At 41.4% G+C, this 18,725-nt stretch overlaps 1 protein-coding gene across 1 annotated transcript in view; it reads right to left on the reverse strand.

Moving 5' to 3' along the window:
* Positions 1–5,116: 5,116 nt before the first annotated feature.
* The window catches only part of LMLN (leishmanolysin like peptidase), a 79,146-nt gene continuing 65,537 nt past the window's right edge, over positions 5,117–18,725 (reverse strand). Inside the window, exons 15-17 of the mRNA XM_015132641.3 lie at positions 18,317–18,447; positions 8,793–9,003; positions 5,117–6,569 (exon numbers count right to left, since the gene is read on the reverse strand). Of these exons, the coding sequence (XP_014988127.1) occupies positions 6,469–6,569; positions 8,793–9,003; positions 18,317–18,447 (443 nt within the window). The 3' untranslated portion in view covers positions 5,117–6,468. The remainder of the gene's footprint in view (positions 6,570–8,792; positions 9,004–18,316; positions 18,448–18,725) is intronic.

Genomic DNA, 18,725 nt, shown 5'->3' on the forward strand with positions numbered 1-18,725 from the left:
TGCTGAGGTTGTGAACAAAAGACTAATTTATGTAATAATGCCCCCTAAAATAAACTATATTCTATGGACATATCCAAAAGTAGTGTAAACAAAGTCATACATGAGATACAGCTTTATCTTCAATATGCTGGGCAAATAATATTGTATTTATCTGAAGTAATTTATTGTGTATAGTTTCAGCCACTTATATGCAGTCTGTACAACTTTAAAAACACAATGTATTGGCCGGGCGCGGTGGCTCAAGCCTGTAATCCCAGCACTTTGGGAGGCCAAGGCGGGTGGATCACAAGGTCAGGAGATTGAGACCACCCTGGTTAACACAGTGAAACCCCGTCTCTACTAAAAATACAAAAAATTAGCGGGCACCTCTGGTCCCAGCTACTCGGGAGGCTGAGGCAGGAGAATGGCATGAACCCGGGAGGCGGAGCCTGCAGGGAGCCGAGATTGCACCACTGCACTACACAGCCTGGGCGGCAGAGCAAGACTCCGTCTCAAAAAAACAAAACAAAACAAAACAAAAACAAACAAAAACTGATAGTGTTAAAAAAAGAGAGGATGCAAATTAGTTTCCATTTTTATTAAAGTTGTCTTTTTCTAAGAAACATATTACACTTAAAGTTCAATACCATAAATATTCTTAAATCTTCTATTTTAGTTATTAAAAATGTAAACACAAAAGAAAACAACCACTCCCTCCCCATCCCCAATCTAATATATATTTAAAAAATATTCTTCCTCTCAGGTAAGTTCTTTTCTTCAGAATGAGTAACACAGACTTCATTAAAATCTTGTTAGTCCTCCTGGGCTGCAAGGACATGGCAGCAATGACGAGTGTCCACTGTGACTGAGGCCTGTCTCCTCCTGCCATGACCACTCATGTGCCCTGAGAGACAGGCTCCTCTCTGTCCACTTAGCGTCCAAGGACATGGCCAGTGGTAAGGCACCGAGCACAGACACTGTGACGAACACAGCACGCAGGATGGCATATGCTCCTGGAGGCAGACCACAGCCAGCACAGACAGCAATTCTGGATGAGTGTTAGTCACAGGCTATAGGGCTGGAAGGATTCTGAGAGATCACTTAGTCGTTCACAGATGGCCTCAGTCAGTAAGTCTTCTAATGTTAGAGGGGACACTGATACAACATTATGGAATACTTTGATATATTTATTTATTTACCTTCCTAAAACTAAACCTCATAAAATGATGTTTCAACTTCAAATATCAATAAACCTTAAGCCTAGATAGGCTAAAAACTAACTGCAAGCATAATTCATAACATTTATAGAATGTCTATTTGGTCTCAAGAAAAATAAGCATCCTATAGGAAAAATGTAAGGGTTACTGGTTTTCAGAAATAAAAGGATGTTTTTCAGGAGAATACTGGAAGGATCTATATTAGGACGACCTACCTGTTTGCCAGTTTCTTTAAAGCTGTCAGCTCAAGGCTACTGACATGGCTTTTGCTTCCTTCCTGTAAATTTTGTTCCTGAAAACCTGAGACAAATTCACTTGATATTTTTGACAACTGGGACCTTAAAATGATCAAAATGAGCCTAAGTCTGAACTGAAAACCAAAGTAGTCAGTTTTTATAAGTACTTGACCCTTTTTGAATCAGAAAGTGACTCCAGTCTACTGTCCCCAAATTGCTGCTCCCCATTCCTTCCCTGCATCCCTCACTTCCACTACAGCTGCAGCCAGCCCAGTCTGTCCCTCTTACAGAGACATGGCTTTGTCTTTGCTAACATGAAGGTATAACCTGCCACAGGATACCAACGCGTGGGCCATTTCAAACTCTCCACTTTGCAGCTGAATTTTATACCAATAATGCTGCAATGACATCTCGGATTCTAAAAGTCTGCTTCACTGTCATCTTTTTTTTCCCCAAGAAAGAGTCTCCCTCTGTCATCCAGGCTGTACAGTGCAGTGGTGTGATCAAGCTCACTGTAACCTCAAACTCCTGACCTAGTGATCCACCCGCCTCGGCCTCCCAAAGTGTTGGGATTACAGGCATGAGTCACCGCACCCGCCACTATCATATTCGAAGTGACTAAAATGTGCCTCTTAAAATCTCTGACAGGTTCAGTGTCCTTCCAAGCCTTGCTGGATACACTATGCAGAATCAATGATCAGTAATCATATTCAAGCCTTACTGAAGAGGACAGGAGATATCAACACAGTTACCCTGAGGAACTCAAGACTTTATCCATACTTTATCTAGACACCATAGTTTATCCAGTTTCACATTTGTCCAGAGAAAACACTGGGATACCAGGTTTCCAAGCTTAATAAATATATATACAAAAAAGTCATCTATAATATTTTCTTCAGAAAGCCATTAGTGCAAATATAATTATATCAATAAAAAATAAAGCAAAAATATATTTCAAGTATAAAAAGCACCATGCTCAGAAACAACACTACCTAAATGGTGCCACTACACAACAGTCAAAATATAGTCAAACCTATCACTGTGACTCTCAAATATATGATTAATTCATTGTATTTTTGGTAAAATTCTTTATACAGCTCTTTGCAGGATGATTCATAATCATAAGTATATGCTTAGATTATTGTTAAGTTTCTTTAAAAATAGACTCTTTGCTTTTCTTTGACTTTGCACAATTTAAAGTGTGTACAACATATGCAGAAAATGAGCACTGGCCCGCAGACCATTATGCAGGTTGAGCATCACTTACTGAAATGCTTGGGACCAGAAGTGTTTCAGATTTCAGACTTTTTTTGGAATTTGGATATTTACAGATACCTAATGAGGTATCTGGGGCATGGGACCCAAGTCTAAACATGAAATTCATGTTTCATACATACCTACAGACACTGCCTGAAGGTAATTTTATACAATATTTTTAGTAGTTTGTGCATGAAACAAAGTTTGTGTTAAGTACTTATATGCGGAATTTTCCACTTGTGGTATCAGGTCAGCATTCAGAAAGTTTCAGATTTTGGAGCAATTTGAATTCCGGATTTTTGGATTATGAATGCTCAACCTGTATTAGCTTCTTTTTAGTTAAGTTGACTATGTTTGAGATTCCCACCTTTTCACAATGACAAATACCTCCCATTTAAAACCGCATGCAAATATATACTTTAAATTTATGCATCTGAAAAAAAGCGACTTTCCTCTATGCTGGGGTTGCTGTTGGCTCTAATGCCAAATAATCAGAATTAATTCTTAGTAATTATGCTGCTTTGCTCACTTAGCACAATTTTTTCAATGGAGTACTGAATAGCTACATGCTGAATGGACGAAAAGGAGGGAAGGACGAGAAAAGGAGGAGTATAAGGAGTCTGTCTGAGGGTTGTGGTTACAATACCATGGAGGAATAGGAGGAGTCTATCCAAGGGTTGTGGTTACAATACCATGGAGGAAGAGAAGCAGTCTATCGAAGGGTTGTGGTTATAATGCCATGGAGGAACAGGAGTCTGTCCGAGGGTTGTGGTTACAACGCCATGGAGGAATAGGAGGAGTCTGTCCGAGGGCTGTGGTTACAATGCCATGGAGGAATAGAAGGAGTCTGTCTGAGGGTTGTGTTTACAATGCCATGGAGGAATAGCAGTCTGTCCGAGGGCTGTGGTTACAACACCATGGAGGAACAGGAGTCTGTCCGAGGGTTGTGGTTACAACGCCATGGAGGAATAGGAGGAGTCTGTCTGAGGGTTGTGGTTACAATGCCATGGAGGAATAGGAGTCTCTCCGAGTGTTGTGTTTACAATGTCATGGAGGAATAGGAGTAGTCTGTCCGAGGTTGTGGTTACAATGACATGGAGGAACAGGAGGAGTCTGTCCGAGGGCTGTGGTTACAACACCATGGAGGAATAGGAGTCTGTCTGAGTGTTGTGTTTACAATGTCATGGAGGAATAAGAGGAGTCTGTCCAAGGTTGTGGTTACAATGCCATGGAGGAACAGGAGGAGTCTGTCCAAGGGTTGTGGTTACAACGCCATGGAGGAATAGGAGTCTCTCCGAGTGTTGTGATTATAATGACATGGAGGAATAGGAGTAGTCTGTCCGAGGTTGTGGTTACAATGACATGGAGGAACAAGAGGAGTCTGTCCGAGGGCTGTGGTTACAACACCATGGAGGAATAGGAGTCTGTCTGAGTGTTGTGTTTACAATGTCATGGAGGAATAAGAGGAGTCTGTCCAAGGTTGTGGTTACAATGCCATGGAGGAACAGGAGGAGTCTGTCCAAGGGTTGTGGTTACAATGCCATGGAGGAATAGGAGTCTCTCCGAGTGTTGTGTTTACAATGTCATGGAGGAATAGGAGTAGTCTGTCCGAGGTTGTGGTTACAATGACATGGAGGAACAGGAGGAGTCTGTCCGAGGGTTGTGGTTACAATGCCATGGAGGAACAGGAGTCTATCTGAGGGTTGTGTTTACAACACCATGGAGGAATAGGAGTCTGTCAGAGGGCTGTGGTTACAATGCCATGAAGGAATAGGAGGAGTCTGTCCGGGTGTTGTGTTTACAATGCCATGGAGGAATAGAAGGAGTCTGTCCAAGGGTTGTGGTTACAACGCCATTGAGGAATAGAAGGAGTCTGTCCGAGGGTTGTGGTTACAATACTATGGAGGAATAGAAGTCTGTCCAAGGGTTGTGGTTACAATGCCATGGAGGAACAGGAGGAGTCTGTCTGAGGGTTGTGTTTACAATGCCATGGAGGAATAGGAGGAGTCTGTCCGAGGGTTGCGGTTACAATGCCATGGAGGAATAGGAGGAGTCTGTCCGAGGGTTGTGATTACAATGCTGCAGGACTTCATTAGCTTGAGAGAAACAATGGGCATCGCCTATCATTCATGAATATATTTTTTTTTCTTTTCATATTCTTGTTAAACCTCATCTGAACATTAAGAAATTTCAAATAGGAATTACTAAATGGGGCTGGTAAGCTCTATTACCAGTGTAAAATTACTTCTGGTGACTGGAATCTATGTTACCAGTAATAGGAGGAGTGTCAAATGCAGGAGGTAAAGGATATTTAAAGCAAAGGCAATCTTCCAGCTTCTGTGGACTGAGTCTTACTTAAAGTGGTACAGTGGACGCTACTGGATAGGCTCTATCCAAACTTGTACCTTGCTATTAGTACACAATTCAGACCATCTCGTTTTAACTTGTATTTTCCTTCTTATACATAAAACCATTTTCAGATGTTGGAAATTCTTCTGCAATAATTTCTTAAACCACTTTAAAAAATTGCATACCTGTCTGCCAGAATTTCTTATCTTCATCGGTCACAAAGGAATAGTTCTGTTTTTGTTGGATCACAATTGTCTTAAGTATTATCAAAAAAATACAATTATGTTTTTTTCTGTTTGCACGTCTTCCATGTTTTTACCGGGCAGAGTATTTTACTCTCTCTGTTTCCACATTTTTTCATGTCATTATCAAACTCATGAAGAATACAACTGGAAGCTGAGCTCTGAAGAGGGATGAATACAGAGGGCTACCAGCACACTGATAGCAGTTCTGGAAGCTGAGCTCTGAAAAGGAATGAATAGATGGCTACCAGCACACTGACAGCAGTTCTGCCATAAACTGCCACACAGCTGGCAAAAAGGGCAAACACGGTTAAATCATAAGATTTAATGAAACATTTAAAAAAAATTCTTTAGAATAAACAATGGGAACAGTGAATTAAGTTTACTATATACAGCCATTAATTTTTTTTTCTTAAAGATACAGGGTCTCACTCTATTGCTCAGGCTGGAATACAGCGGTGCAATCATAGCTCATTGCAGCCTCGAACTCCTGGGCTCAAGCAATCCTCCTGCCTCAGCCTCCCAAGTAGCTGGAACTACAGGCATGCACCACCATGCCCGGCTGCCATTAAATTTAAAATAGGTATAATAATGATATGTAGAAATCCCAATTCAATTATTTTCTATAAATCAAAGGACAATTTATACTTTTAAGGACAAGATCTCTAATTCTAATCTTGCAATAATTAGCTGTTGTTTAAGTTACTGCAGTATACGGATGATGAACTTTCCCACTGTTATATGTTAATAAAAATGTTGAGGTATGTAATCACTCTGAAAATTCCACCCATTATCCTTTTTTCAAAGGAAAACTTTAGGAAGATTACAAATCCTAAGTGACTTGCAGTTCCTTCTCCTTCTCCAAGATGAGGTGGTTGGGTTGCTGATGAAGGTGGCCGGGTTGTTGATGAAGGTGGCCGGGTTGCTGATGAAGGTGGCCGGGTTGTTGATGAAGGTGGCGGGGTTGCTGATGAAGGTGGCCGGGTTGCTGATGAAGGTGGCCGGGTTGCTGATGAGGACAGGCAGCTGTGAAGTTCTGTTTTAAGGTCTGATGGTCATCAACTCTTCTAAGCCAAACTCAGGAATGCCACTTCTGCCATCTGCATAGGCTGGCACTCACTCAAACTTTGTGCTTTGTTCACATGAACATAACATAAAAGGATATCTTGAAGATCCACTTTTCCATTCCTAATGCCATACACACAGAAGAAATCCAGCCAGTAGAGGAAACAGATTGCCTAGCAGAAGCCAGAGGGTGACCACCAGGCTTGAGGAACAGGAGCAAAGATCTAGAGTTGAAAACAAAAAGCTGACTTTCTATAAACATTTTTGGGATAAATCATACCAATTAAATATTGACAGATGAATAGCAGTGATTATTAAAAGGTAAACAAGGACCACCTTGAGAGCTAAATCAAGAGCGAAACCCAGGTATAAAAAAGTTTTTGTTTCTTTTTTAATGGAGGAAACATACATATGGAGGAAGAAATGATGTATCCACTATACCAAGGATAAAAAATGGTATCCAAAAAAAATTGCCTTGGGGTAGTAACCCAGCAAAGCTAAAGATAATACACAGGAAAGTAAATTAATATCTTGGTTATTGTGAGATGGGGTGAAGAACTTTCTTCTTTTATTTTTTCTTTGTACCTTCTAAGTAGGCTGATCATATAATTTATCAACCAAAACTAGCACATTTTGAGAATGCAAGGGAGAGGACTATTAATAATGACGACAGACAGACGGACTGCGAGGACGCAAGGGAGAGGGTTATTAACGACGACAGGCAGACGGACTGCGAGCATGCAAGGGAGAGGACTATTAATAACGACAACAGGCAGACGGACTGTGAGGATGCAAGGGAGAGGACTCTTAATAGCGACAACAGGCAGACGGACTGCGAGGATGCAAGGGAGAGGACTCTTAATAACGACAACAGGCAGACGGACTGTGAGGAGAGGACTATTAACAACAACAACAGGCAGACAGACAGTGAGGATGCAAGGGAGAGGACTCTTAATAGCGACAACAGGCAGACGGACTGCGAGGATGCAAGGGAGAGGACTCTTAATAACGACAACAGGCAGACGGACCGCGAGGATGCGAGGGAGAGGACTATTAATAATGACAACAGGCATATGGATGGTCTCAGCCAGACCAGGACATATGGTCCCGTGTTTCTAAATATCTACCTATCCATTCATATCATCAATCAATCTGACTTGTTTTGAAACAGCAGAAGATTCTACAGATTTGGGGCACTAGAGGTATATTTTAATTCAGCCATGATATGTCCTTATAGGTAAAAACAGTTCTCATAATGGAAACATTTTTATAGCAGTAGGGAGATGAGGCCAACCTGACCTTATTTTAGGATGAGTTGTCCTTTTAAATATTTTAAACAATAAAGATGAGCTTTTATTTATTTATTCATTTTGAGACAGAGTCTTATTCTATTGCCCAGGCTGGAGTGCAGTGGTGTGATCTTGGCTCTGCCTCCTGGGTTCAAGTGATTCTCCTGCCTCAGCCTCCCGAGTAGCTGGGACTACAGGCGCCCACCACCACGCCTGGCTAATTTTTTGTATTTTTTTAGTAGAGACGGGGTTTCACCATGTTAGCTAGAATGGTGTCAACCTCGTGATCCGCCTGCCTCAGCCTCCCAAAGTGCTGGGATTACAGGCGTGAGCCACCGCGCCCAGCCAACACTGCATAAGATTTTTATTGTTCATAATCTGAAATGTCAAACTGCCATAAAAATCTCATAGGTCATTTAAATCAAAACTTTGTGAATTCATGAATTCTGCTTTTCTACTCTCAGCAATGCGTTATCAGCCTCAGTTGGAACACCGTCAATTTCAAGGGGAACGATTCTTCTCAAGGGTGTCTTCTGCATCCCCTCCTGCTTCTAAAGGGTTTAATTGGCATCTGTCTCCTCACAGCTTCAATCTCTTGGTGCCAGTTCCATTCTCTGGAGTCTCAGAACGAGCACACGGTCCTATTCCTCAGTGAACCCCCGGTCTTTGCCAGCCCATGTCTTTGTGTCTCATTTTGCATGTGGGTTATTTGTGCCTCCTTGCATTTTTCTCCTCTTTGTGGGTATGCCAATTCCTTTTTTGAGTATCTTTTCCAGATCTTTCCCTCACTTTCACTTCAGCTGATTATGATATGACTAAAATATATTTAATCACTTTTTGTATTTAATGAGCAGCATTTTGTTTACCCTTAATTTCCAAATGAATGGATACAACGTTCACTTTTTGTGGTCTTTGATGAATAATTTTGTGCAACTCAGAGGTGCTTCACCAGAAAGCCTTGCTCTTACTCACAAGTGTCAAGTTGACCTATCTTAGATTTCTAATAATGGTGGGAAGGAGGATTTTCCCATAAAAATGCAATCAGAAGGGAAGAAACTCAACTTGTTTTAGAGCTTCCTTGAAGGGATGCCAACATTTTATAAGAGAAGTTTGCCCCTTTACTTTTCCCTCTTTATTCCAACCATAGAGAGCACTCACCCAGTGGCAGAGCTCGGGTCAAGTTAGTAGCTGGAGGATCTGTTTCTGGAGGACAGAGCTCACAGAAGTCCCAACACGATGGGCAGAGTAGGTTTCCATCATGAATCCAGCCATTCATCTGGATACTGATGGGGAGGACCTGCCCAGCCCGACTACACAAATATGAAGTATCTTGGACCCAAACTTTCAGACCTTGAGGAGAACAAGAAACCTTCAAACAGGAAAAAATATATAAAAATAATAAATATCAGGTCAGTAAGATTCTAAGAGATTTCTCCTTCAACTACAGGAAAATACATTAAAATTTACAAAAAACGTTGGGAATAAAGCACAATTTGCAGTGTGGGCATATCTTTAACCTCATATAAAGAGTTAAGTTGGCCAGGCGCGGTGGCTCACACCTGTAATCCCACACTTCGGGAAGCTGACGCAGGCAGATCATGAGGTCAAGAGATCGAGACCATCCCGGCCAACATGGTGAAACCCTGTCTCTACTAAAAATACAAAAATTAGCTGGGTGTGGTGGCAGGCACCTGTAGTCCCAGCTACTCAGGAGGCTTAGGCAGGAGAATCACCTGATCCTGGGAGGCAGACATTATAGTGAGCCGAGATCGCGCCACTGCACTCCAGCCTGGCAACAGAGTAAGACTCCGTCTCAAAAAGAAAAGAGGGTTAAGTTATTTAGGTCCTAAAAGAATTACACTCTGTGTGGCAGGAGTTCTTAAACTTTGAATCTAGCACCTTTTAAAGAATCTGATGCAAGCTATGGACACTTTTCCCAAAAATTACAAGGGGGCACACACACAGAGCTTTTACACACACAGAGTTTTTTTCTTTTTTTTTTTTGAGACGGGTCTCACTCTGTTGCCCAGGCTGGAATACAGTGGTGATTTTGGCTCACTGCAGCTTTGACTACCTCGGGCTCAGGTGATCCCCCACCTCAGCCTCCTGAGTAGCTGGGACCACTGGCATGTGCCACTATGCCGGGCTGATTTTTGTATTTTCTTGTAGAAATGGGGTTTGGGTTTTGTCATGTTGCCCAGGCTGGTCTCGAACTTCTAGACTCAAGTTATCCATCCACCCTGGCCTCCCAAAGTGCTGAGATTTCAGGCATGAGCCACTGCACCCAGCCAAAAATTTAACTATTTTTTAAAAACCCTCAAAGTTGTTTTCTACAAAGACTTCACATTCAATTATGCTACTTCCCTTTAAATACTTCTGAAACTTCTCTCTTGGAACTATCTTCAAAGTCAGTGCACGCTTCTGAACCTGTCTGATGGTAGCAAATTTTTACGTGGCAAGTAGATATAATTTTTGGAAATAGCCCAAAGTTGCCCAGAACCAAGTCCAGTAAAGGTAGTTAACTAAACTGGTAAATACAAGGTGTGACACAAAATTACTAAGATTGATTTCCTTAGGTGACAAACTACTTCTAAATATAATTTCAAAAGAAGAGTTCAAAAGTATATTTGAAGTCATTTTGAAATAACTCTATCATCAGTTAAGTTGAAATATATCACTCTTTTGAAAATTTGTTTTTCACAAAAACAAACAATGAAGTGTGACCTCTTCTATAAGTCTGTCTTTCAGTGATCCACATCAAGTAAACATCAACACAGCTACAGTGCAACATCATTATTCTTTAAAGTGAGACTTGGTCGAGCACTGTGCTTGGTGCTGAAAAGGATACTAAAAAAGTACATGATACAGTGCCTGCCCTCTAGCAGTTTCCATTAAGGAAAGATGAGTAGGATACAAATTTTTTTTTTCAGCTGGGCACCGTGGTTCATGCCTGATTATTAATCACAGCACTGTGGGACACCAAGGCAGGTGGATCACCTGAGGTCAGGAGTGCGAGACCAGCCTGGCCAACCTAGCGAAACCCCATCTCTAGTAAAAACACAAAAATGAGCCAGGCGCTAATTTGGCGCTAAAAATGGTGGGCGCCTGTAGTCCCAGCTACTCAAGTGGCTGAGGCATAAAATCACTTGAACACAGGAGGCAAAGGTTGCAGTGAGCTGAGATCCCATCACTGCACTCCAGCCTGGGTGACAGAGTGAGACTCCATCTCAAAAAAAAAAAAAAAAAAAGACAATAAAAATAATAATACTTTTTAAATAAAATACTAACAGTATTTTGAAATTAGAAGAAAAAGCAAAAACTGAATAGTACCAGACTATTTTATGATTAAGAGTCAATAAATGGTAGAAACAAGAAAAAATATTAGAAAGTTTCATGGAAGAAAGCATTTGTATGCTAAGGATGTACCCAGGATTTGGATCATGGATCACCGTAGGGCAGATATTACAGGTTGGGAAGCAGAATGCACATGGCTTGGAGATGAGAATTATATGAGAGTGTTGATAGGACAAGAGGAAAACTCCCTTGCTGAAGCTGAAGTATTCTCATTGTGGAATTCTGGGAATTAAGCGTGGGCAGGAGGGTAGATGTACAAGTAGTAGCAGACATAATAGACTCAGGAAAGCTGAGTCAAAATCCAGCAGCAGGAAGAACCAGGAAGAAACTGATTTGCAGAACACAAAGAAGGCTCAGGACCGCCACACCCGCACCCGGTGCCAAGAAGTAAGAGCTACAATTACAAGGATCAGATAAAAGTCCATTTCAGAAGCAGACCCCAGCATTCCTCTTCCTCACCTGGACCACTGTTTGCTCTGAACCCAGCTGATATAGTTTGGGTATTTGTCCACTCCAATCTTCTGCTGAGATGTGATTCCCAGTGCTGGAGGTGGGGCCTAGTGGGAGGTGTTTGCGTCACGGGGATGGATCCCTCATGAATAGCTTGGTGCCCTCCCCACGGGAATAAATTCCCCAGAGATCTGCTTGTTCAAGAGATCGGGACCTCCCTCCTCTCTCGTTCCCTCTCTATGTGATATGTCTGCTCCCATTTTGCATTCTGCCATGATTGTAGGCTTCCTGAAACATCACCAGAAGCCCAGGCCAGCGCTAGGCTTCTTGTATTCTGCAGAATCATAGAGATTTATTTTTTGGAAAGGGTAAAACAGAGTTTTTCTGTTCTGGGGGAAACTAAGTACAGGTGAGAACTGGGCTGCCATCATGAAAATAAGGACTCTTAAGTTTACAGGTTAAATATTGAGACTACTTAGCATTTGAAATTGACTTACTTCCTAGAACTCTCACAGCATATAAACTTCAGGCGGGAGACTGGTAGTTTCTGACAAATCTGACCAGTCAAAAGGGAAACCCCTCAAGACACAGATATCAAAGGTTTTGTAAGGAAGGAGCCCTATAGTGAAGACCACAGTCAGCAAGCCCTATGTGTGCTCAGAGCTTCCAAACTGCCTGCCAGCCACTTCTTTTTTCTTTTTTCTTTTTTTTTCCTGTGTAGCTGGGATTACAGGTGCCCACCACCACACCGGGCTAATTTTTGTATTTTTAGTAGATGAGGGGTTTCAACATGTTGGCCAGGCTGCTCTCAAACTCTTGACCTCAAGTGATCCGCCCGTCTCGGCCTCCCAAAGTGCTGGGATTACAGGCGTGAGCCACTGTGCCAGGCCCCAGTCACTTCTTGAATATGAACAGGCTGTTAATGATCACCAAAAATAGAATCAACCCATTAAATTTTGGAATACTGGGGCTTGTGGCAGGTGGGGATGTGGTATGCGAGCTAAAATTAAGAATTTACCAGCTTCCAGAGAAGAAAGAAGAAAGATTCTGGCAATCGAAACTCAGAATGACATTGAGACTTCGGATACAAAGGAAAAATCCTCTCAGAATTCTGATGGAAAATAATTTTCTTTTTTTTTTCCTGCATCCAATCATTCATTAGGAAAATAATTTTCAAAAAGAAAGCTACACCCACTCAAGCTATCGAAGGATGGCAGAACACACCACTCCAAAATATGCTATTTTGGCACAAAGGTTTCCAGCTAAAGGGACTTAAACACAGCAGACCCAACGACACTGTTCTGACCTCCCCCTTTCCTCCTGAAAGCAGGAGATAAAACTCCCACATGAATAATGTCCTTCCTTTTCCAGGAGAAAAGAAACCTTCTTATCACCAATATAGGGAGTCAAAGCCAAAGAATTTGGTACAAACAGACCTTCTTAAAATAATTCTTAGCTTCCTTTAGCCTCTCCATACATTTTACTTTTCCATAACTGTCTCCCTTTGTTCAACGTAGTATAAAAGTATATAGGTTTTACCACTTCTCTGAGTTTTCATTTACTCATGCGGGCTCCTGTGTCATGCAAAACTTAGATTAAATAAATGTGTGTTTTCCTCCTGTTCATCGGGCTTATGTCTACTTCATTCTCAGGCCTTGCTGAAGACCCTGAGGGCAGAGGTGAAGCAGGTGAAGTCCCGCCTTCCCATGCTATCAGCAGGCGTCACAGTAGAACAGTGATGCTTTCAGACATGCAAGTCTCAACGCTGTTCTCTGTCACATACTCCTCAAATCTCCACTAGAAGATATGTTCCATTAAAATTAAAAAGAAATCCAAAAAAGAATACGACACAAAATCCACAAAGTAGGGGATCCAATATGAGAGAGACAGAGGGACCAGAGAACCTCCAGGATGACCCTAACTTGAGATCCCAGCGGGACCTCCAGGATGATCCTGACTCGAGATCCCAAGATGCCAGTTGTGCTGTCAACATAGGATTACATAGTCGAGATGAGCACAGGCCAGAAATGTTCAGAAGAGATTTCCCCAAGATGAAATGGATAGAACACCTCAGGTATCTGGTTGTACTGAAAGGAGATGAGCCCAACTGGGAGAACAGCTTAGAATTAAATTAGTGCTAAATACAAAGAAAACTAATTTCATGAAAAAACAAGATATTAAATCTGGAGAAAATGAAATACTGGGGAGAATAGGGAAGTAATCATTGCGTGCTACCAGGCGCCACGTTTGCATAGTCATGGAAACGTAAACAGTGAACACATGTTGATCCATAATCACCAATGGGGGAAGGGGAAACAAGAAGTCTATGATGGGGAAATAGGAAGCGAACACAGCAAGAGGAGGAGGTGAACCAACTAAATTCTTATTTTCTAAAGTTAACAGCTAACATCTGAAATTCAAACCTTATGAAAGAATAATATAAGCTTTTTAAAAATAAAAAAACAGGCCGGGTGCAGTGGCTCGTGCCTGTAATCCCAGCACTTTGGGAGGCTGGGGCAAGTGGATCACTTGAGGTCAGGATTTCGAGACCAGCCTGGCCAACATGGTGAAACTCTGTCTCTACTAAAAAAAAAAAAAAAAAAAAAACTAGCTAGGCATGGTGGCAGGTGCCTATAATCCCAGCTACTTGGGAGGCTGAGGCAGGAGAATCACTTGAACCTGGGAAGCGGAGGTTGCAGTGAGCCGAGGGATTATGCCACCTGCATTCCAGCCTGGGCAACAGAACAAGACTCCATCTCAAAAAAAGTAATAATAATAAAAAAAAATAAGAAAGCAAATAGTAAGTCTCCCCTGACTCCTCCACCCCAACAAAACAACAACTAAGAATTGAAAGTGAAGACTCTGGGAAGAAGTAATAAACGTTAAGGAAGTAATAACAGAGGCTCTAGTTTCTTGTGTGTTTTGTTTGTTTGTTTGTTTTTGAGATGTAGTCTCACTCCATTGCCCAGGCTGGAGTGCAGTGGTGCAATCTCGGCTCACTGCAACCTCCGTCTCCCAGGTTCAAGAGATTCTCATGCCTCGGCCGCCTGAATAGCTGGGATTATAGGCAAGCGGCCACCATGCCTGGCTAATTTTTGTATTTTTAGTAGAGACAAGGTTTCATCATGTTGCCCAGGCTGGTCTAGAACTCCTGACCTCAAGTGTTAGCCTCAGCTACCCAAAGGGCTGGGATTACAGGCATGAGTCACAGCGCCTGGCCTGAGGCCGTAGTTTTTTGGAAGCAGACAACAAATTAGTTTCAAACTATTTGCATGTATAAGTTTGATCAAAACTAAAATTTAAAAAGGATCAATGTGGTCATGGAAGGAAGATGAGAGGAGGAAAATTAGTTAGGAAACTGTGAAGTGATAATGGCTTGAACTATGAAGGTAAATCTAAAATAAAATAGATATAAGAGATTTCAATAGGAGAGTAATCTAAAGACTTAGTCTGTATTGATCCGTCTTTACAGAACAGAGAATAGAAAACAATCATTCTGGTTTCTAATTAGAGAGACTGGGACCAGTGCTGGAAGCAACACAGCTGAAATGCAGAGTTGTTGAGAGAGGGCTCATAAACTGGATTCTGGATGAACGGAATTCAGAGTGATCAAACTGCAACCGAATGTACTTGTGACATCCACAGTCAGTTCAGACACGGGGCTAGAATGATATAAGATGATACTAAGAATGGCTCTTTAATACACACCACAGAACAGTATGTGTAACTTGATACTATTGGTGTAAAAAATGAAACAAAAATATAAATGTGTGCCTGCACAGAGTTTATCTGTACAAGGATACAAGAAACTGGTAATGTTAACTCCCTCTGAAGGGAGAAATGAGTGACTGAAAGACAGGGCTGGGACAAAGGCTTTTCCTGTACATTCTTTTGCATCTTTTGAATTTTTCACCATGTGAATTGCTGACTTATTTAATAAATATATAAATTACTTAAAAATTTATATTAAAAGGTGCCATCAGCACAAACGGTGATGTGGTAAGGCCCAGGACCTCAGTTTCATCAGGAAAAACATGCTAAGAACACAAAGGGTTGACATGAAAACACGCGCCTCAAGGTGTCTTTTGTACAGAGAAAATACAGTCCCCTTTGAACTTGCACCTGAAGCATTTCATCCCACTTTTTATTTCACTTATTCTTATTTATGTTCATCACAGCAATTATTTAGCCACAGATAGCCAATCTGTAACTTATAACAAAGCCCATTTCAACAACTCATTATCTTATGGACGCATATCCTACAGGTGTCAAAGCCCACAGAACATAAAACACCCGGAGAGAACCTAATGTGAACATGGACTTCGGACGATGATCTGGGTTCATCGATGGCACCAAAAATACCTCTGTGGTACAGGATGCTGACGGTGTGGGAGGCCACGTGTGTGTGGAGCAGGGGAATATGGGAACTCTCTGTACCTTCTGCTCAAATTTGCTGTGAACCTAAAATTGTTCTAAAAAATAAAGTCTATTAATAATAATAAAAAATAAACCTCAAAATAACACCAAAAACCCCTCAACAACAACAAAAAACCTAGTCTGGTAGTTCCTAGGAAAGCTGAACATAGAATTGCCATATGATACAGCAATTCTACTCCCGAGAAGACTGAAAACAGGGAGTCCGATAGATACACGGAAGCCAGTGTTCACTGCAGCAAGATCCCAACAGCCAAGAGGTGGATGCAAACGACCTCAGTGTCCGTCAACTGATTCAAAACGTGACAGATCCATACAATGGAGTGTTATTCAGACATATAAAGGAAAACCGTTCTGATACATGCCACAGTGTGGATGCGTCCTGACAACGCCATGCTAAGTAAAAGAAGTCAGGTGCAAGAGGACAAATATTGTATGATTCTACTTATAAGGACTACCTAGATTAGGCAAATCTACAGAGAGAACAGAGAATAGAGGCTGTCAGGGCTGGGGGAGGAGGAACAGGGAGGGATTGTTGAGTGAGTACAGAGTTTCAGTTTTTGGGATCATGAAAACCTGTGAGACGCAGAGTGGTGATGTGCACGACAACGTGAATGCATTTAGTGCCACTTAACTGTACAAGTAAAAACAGTTACAGTGGAAAGGTTTGTGTTATATCTATTTTGCCACAATTTTAAGAAAACAAAGCTCAGCGATCCCTCCCTTTCTCCTTTCCCCTTCCTCAAAAGTAATTACGTCTAAAGCCGTTAAGTGAGGAAAGGTAGGTGATCTGTATGGAGGGGCAGGGGAGGCGTGTGACCGGGAGGTCACGCAGAGTTGGCCGGGTGAGGAGGGTGATGGGAGTGAGAGAAAGTGGACAGGATGTGGATAGATCAAATGAGTAAACATACTGAGATGACAGGAGCTGGATTTCTCACTGTTGGTGAAGGAAGTACAAATATGAAAAGGTGGAAAACTAAAATAAATCCTTTGGTGTCAGACAAGTTCTCACACCAATGGAATCAAACCAGCCTTACTGATGCGAACTCATGGTTACACACACAGTCACAGGAGAGTGTACTGATACATATACATACATTTCCTGCCTTACTAAGAGGGCCTGATGAACTGGTATTCCCAGTTCCCAACTGCGATTATCAATGGCAATGAACAGTGTAATCAGCACCCAGATCTTAGTCTCTAAACACCACACTTCACTGAAAGTAACTGCAGGTCTTTAGAGAAATGGTTAATTACATGTCAGGGGCAGACAAAAAACAAAGAGAGCTTAGAATATCTTGTGACAGAAAAAAAAGAAATATTCGGCCAAGCATGGTGGCTCATGCTTGTAATCCCAGCACTTTGGGAGACCAAGGCGGGAGGATCAGTTTAAGCCAGAAGTTTGAGACCAGCCTGGACAATTTTTGTACTAAAAATACAAAACTTAACTGGGTGTGGCGGTGCATGCCTGTGATTCCAGCTGTGCAGGAGGCTGAGACACAAGAACCTCTGGAACCCGGGAGGCGGAGCTTGCAGTGAGCCGAGATCGCACCACTGCACTCCAGCCTGGGTGACAGAGTGAGACTCCATCTCAAAAAAAAAAAAAAAAAAAAAAAAAGAGGATTGCTTGGGCCCTGAAGTTCTAATCTAGCCCCGGCAACATAGTGAGACCTCTTCTCTACAAAAAATCAAAAACGTAGTCGGGTGTGTGGTGCACACCCGTAGTCCCAGCTGCTCAGGAGGCTGAGGTGGGGAGGTAGCTTGAGCACAGGAGGTGGAGGATACAGTGAGCCATGACTGCACCAGCACTCCAGCCTAGCTGACAGCAAGACCCTGTCTCAAAAAAGAGAAAAAGAAAAAAAAAATTGTAGTTTGCCCTTTTTGGATTTCTAATTACAAAGGAAAAAATACCCTATTATTAATCAGCAACTGATATATTAATTCTTTTTTCTTTATTTTTTAGAGAAAGGGTCTCACTTTGTTGCCTAGGAAGGTCTCGAATTCTGGGCTCAAGCGATCCTCCTGGCTCAGCCTCCCAAAGTGCTGGGATTACAGGCGTGAGCCACCATGTCCAGCCTGATTTAATAATTCTTATAATCCATGCAGTCCTCAGACCTTTTGAAATAAAATTGTACATTTTTTCCATTACAAAGTAATATTTGCTCAAGAACAAAAGTACATATTTGCCATTACTTCCTCAGAATATATGCCCAGAAGTAACATTACAGCAATTATATACATATTTTTAAGAGGCAGTTTTTCTAAAGAAATGACAATATTTTCATAAAACATAAGCATCTAAACTAATATTTACATAAACAAGATAAAGTATTGATCAGTAAATTAATTACATAAAAATATGAAAATATAATTTAAAATACACAACCATAAAAGAGATAAAATCACACAATATTTGGCATAACTAAAAACAAACATAAGCTTACCTGATAGCATCCGCTCCCCCAGTCTGGGTAACTCAGCTTCCTCTCACACTTTTCCATAACAAATGCTGATTTCTGAATTAGACAAACTGAATGAGGTCCATACTTTTCAGCGCCATAGTTCTTAAAAATTTCTGAGGCAAAGAAGAAAAGTCTCCTTAAAAATTGACTTCTGGCTCAAAGAACAAGAAACTGAAGCATTCCATTTTTATGATTAAAAATTGCTTTGAAAATCAAACATGTTTCATGGAAATTTTAAATTTAAAAAATTAGGATAGACAGGATTCCAAACTCACACTAGGTTCTTAATGATTAACAGGAGAACACTACTGTATCAGACACAAGGGAATAAAACTGGGCCCAAAGTTTTCTAGGTTAAATATACAGAAGAACTAGCACTAAGAATCACTAG

This window comes from Macaca mulatta, chromosome 2, assembly GCF_049350105.2.
Source record: "Macaca mulatta isolate MMU2019108-1 chromosome 2, T2T-MMU8v2.0, whole genome shotgun sequence".
NCBI lineage: Eukaryota > Metazoa > Chordata > Mammalia > Primates > Cercopithecidae > Macaca > Macaca mulatta.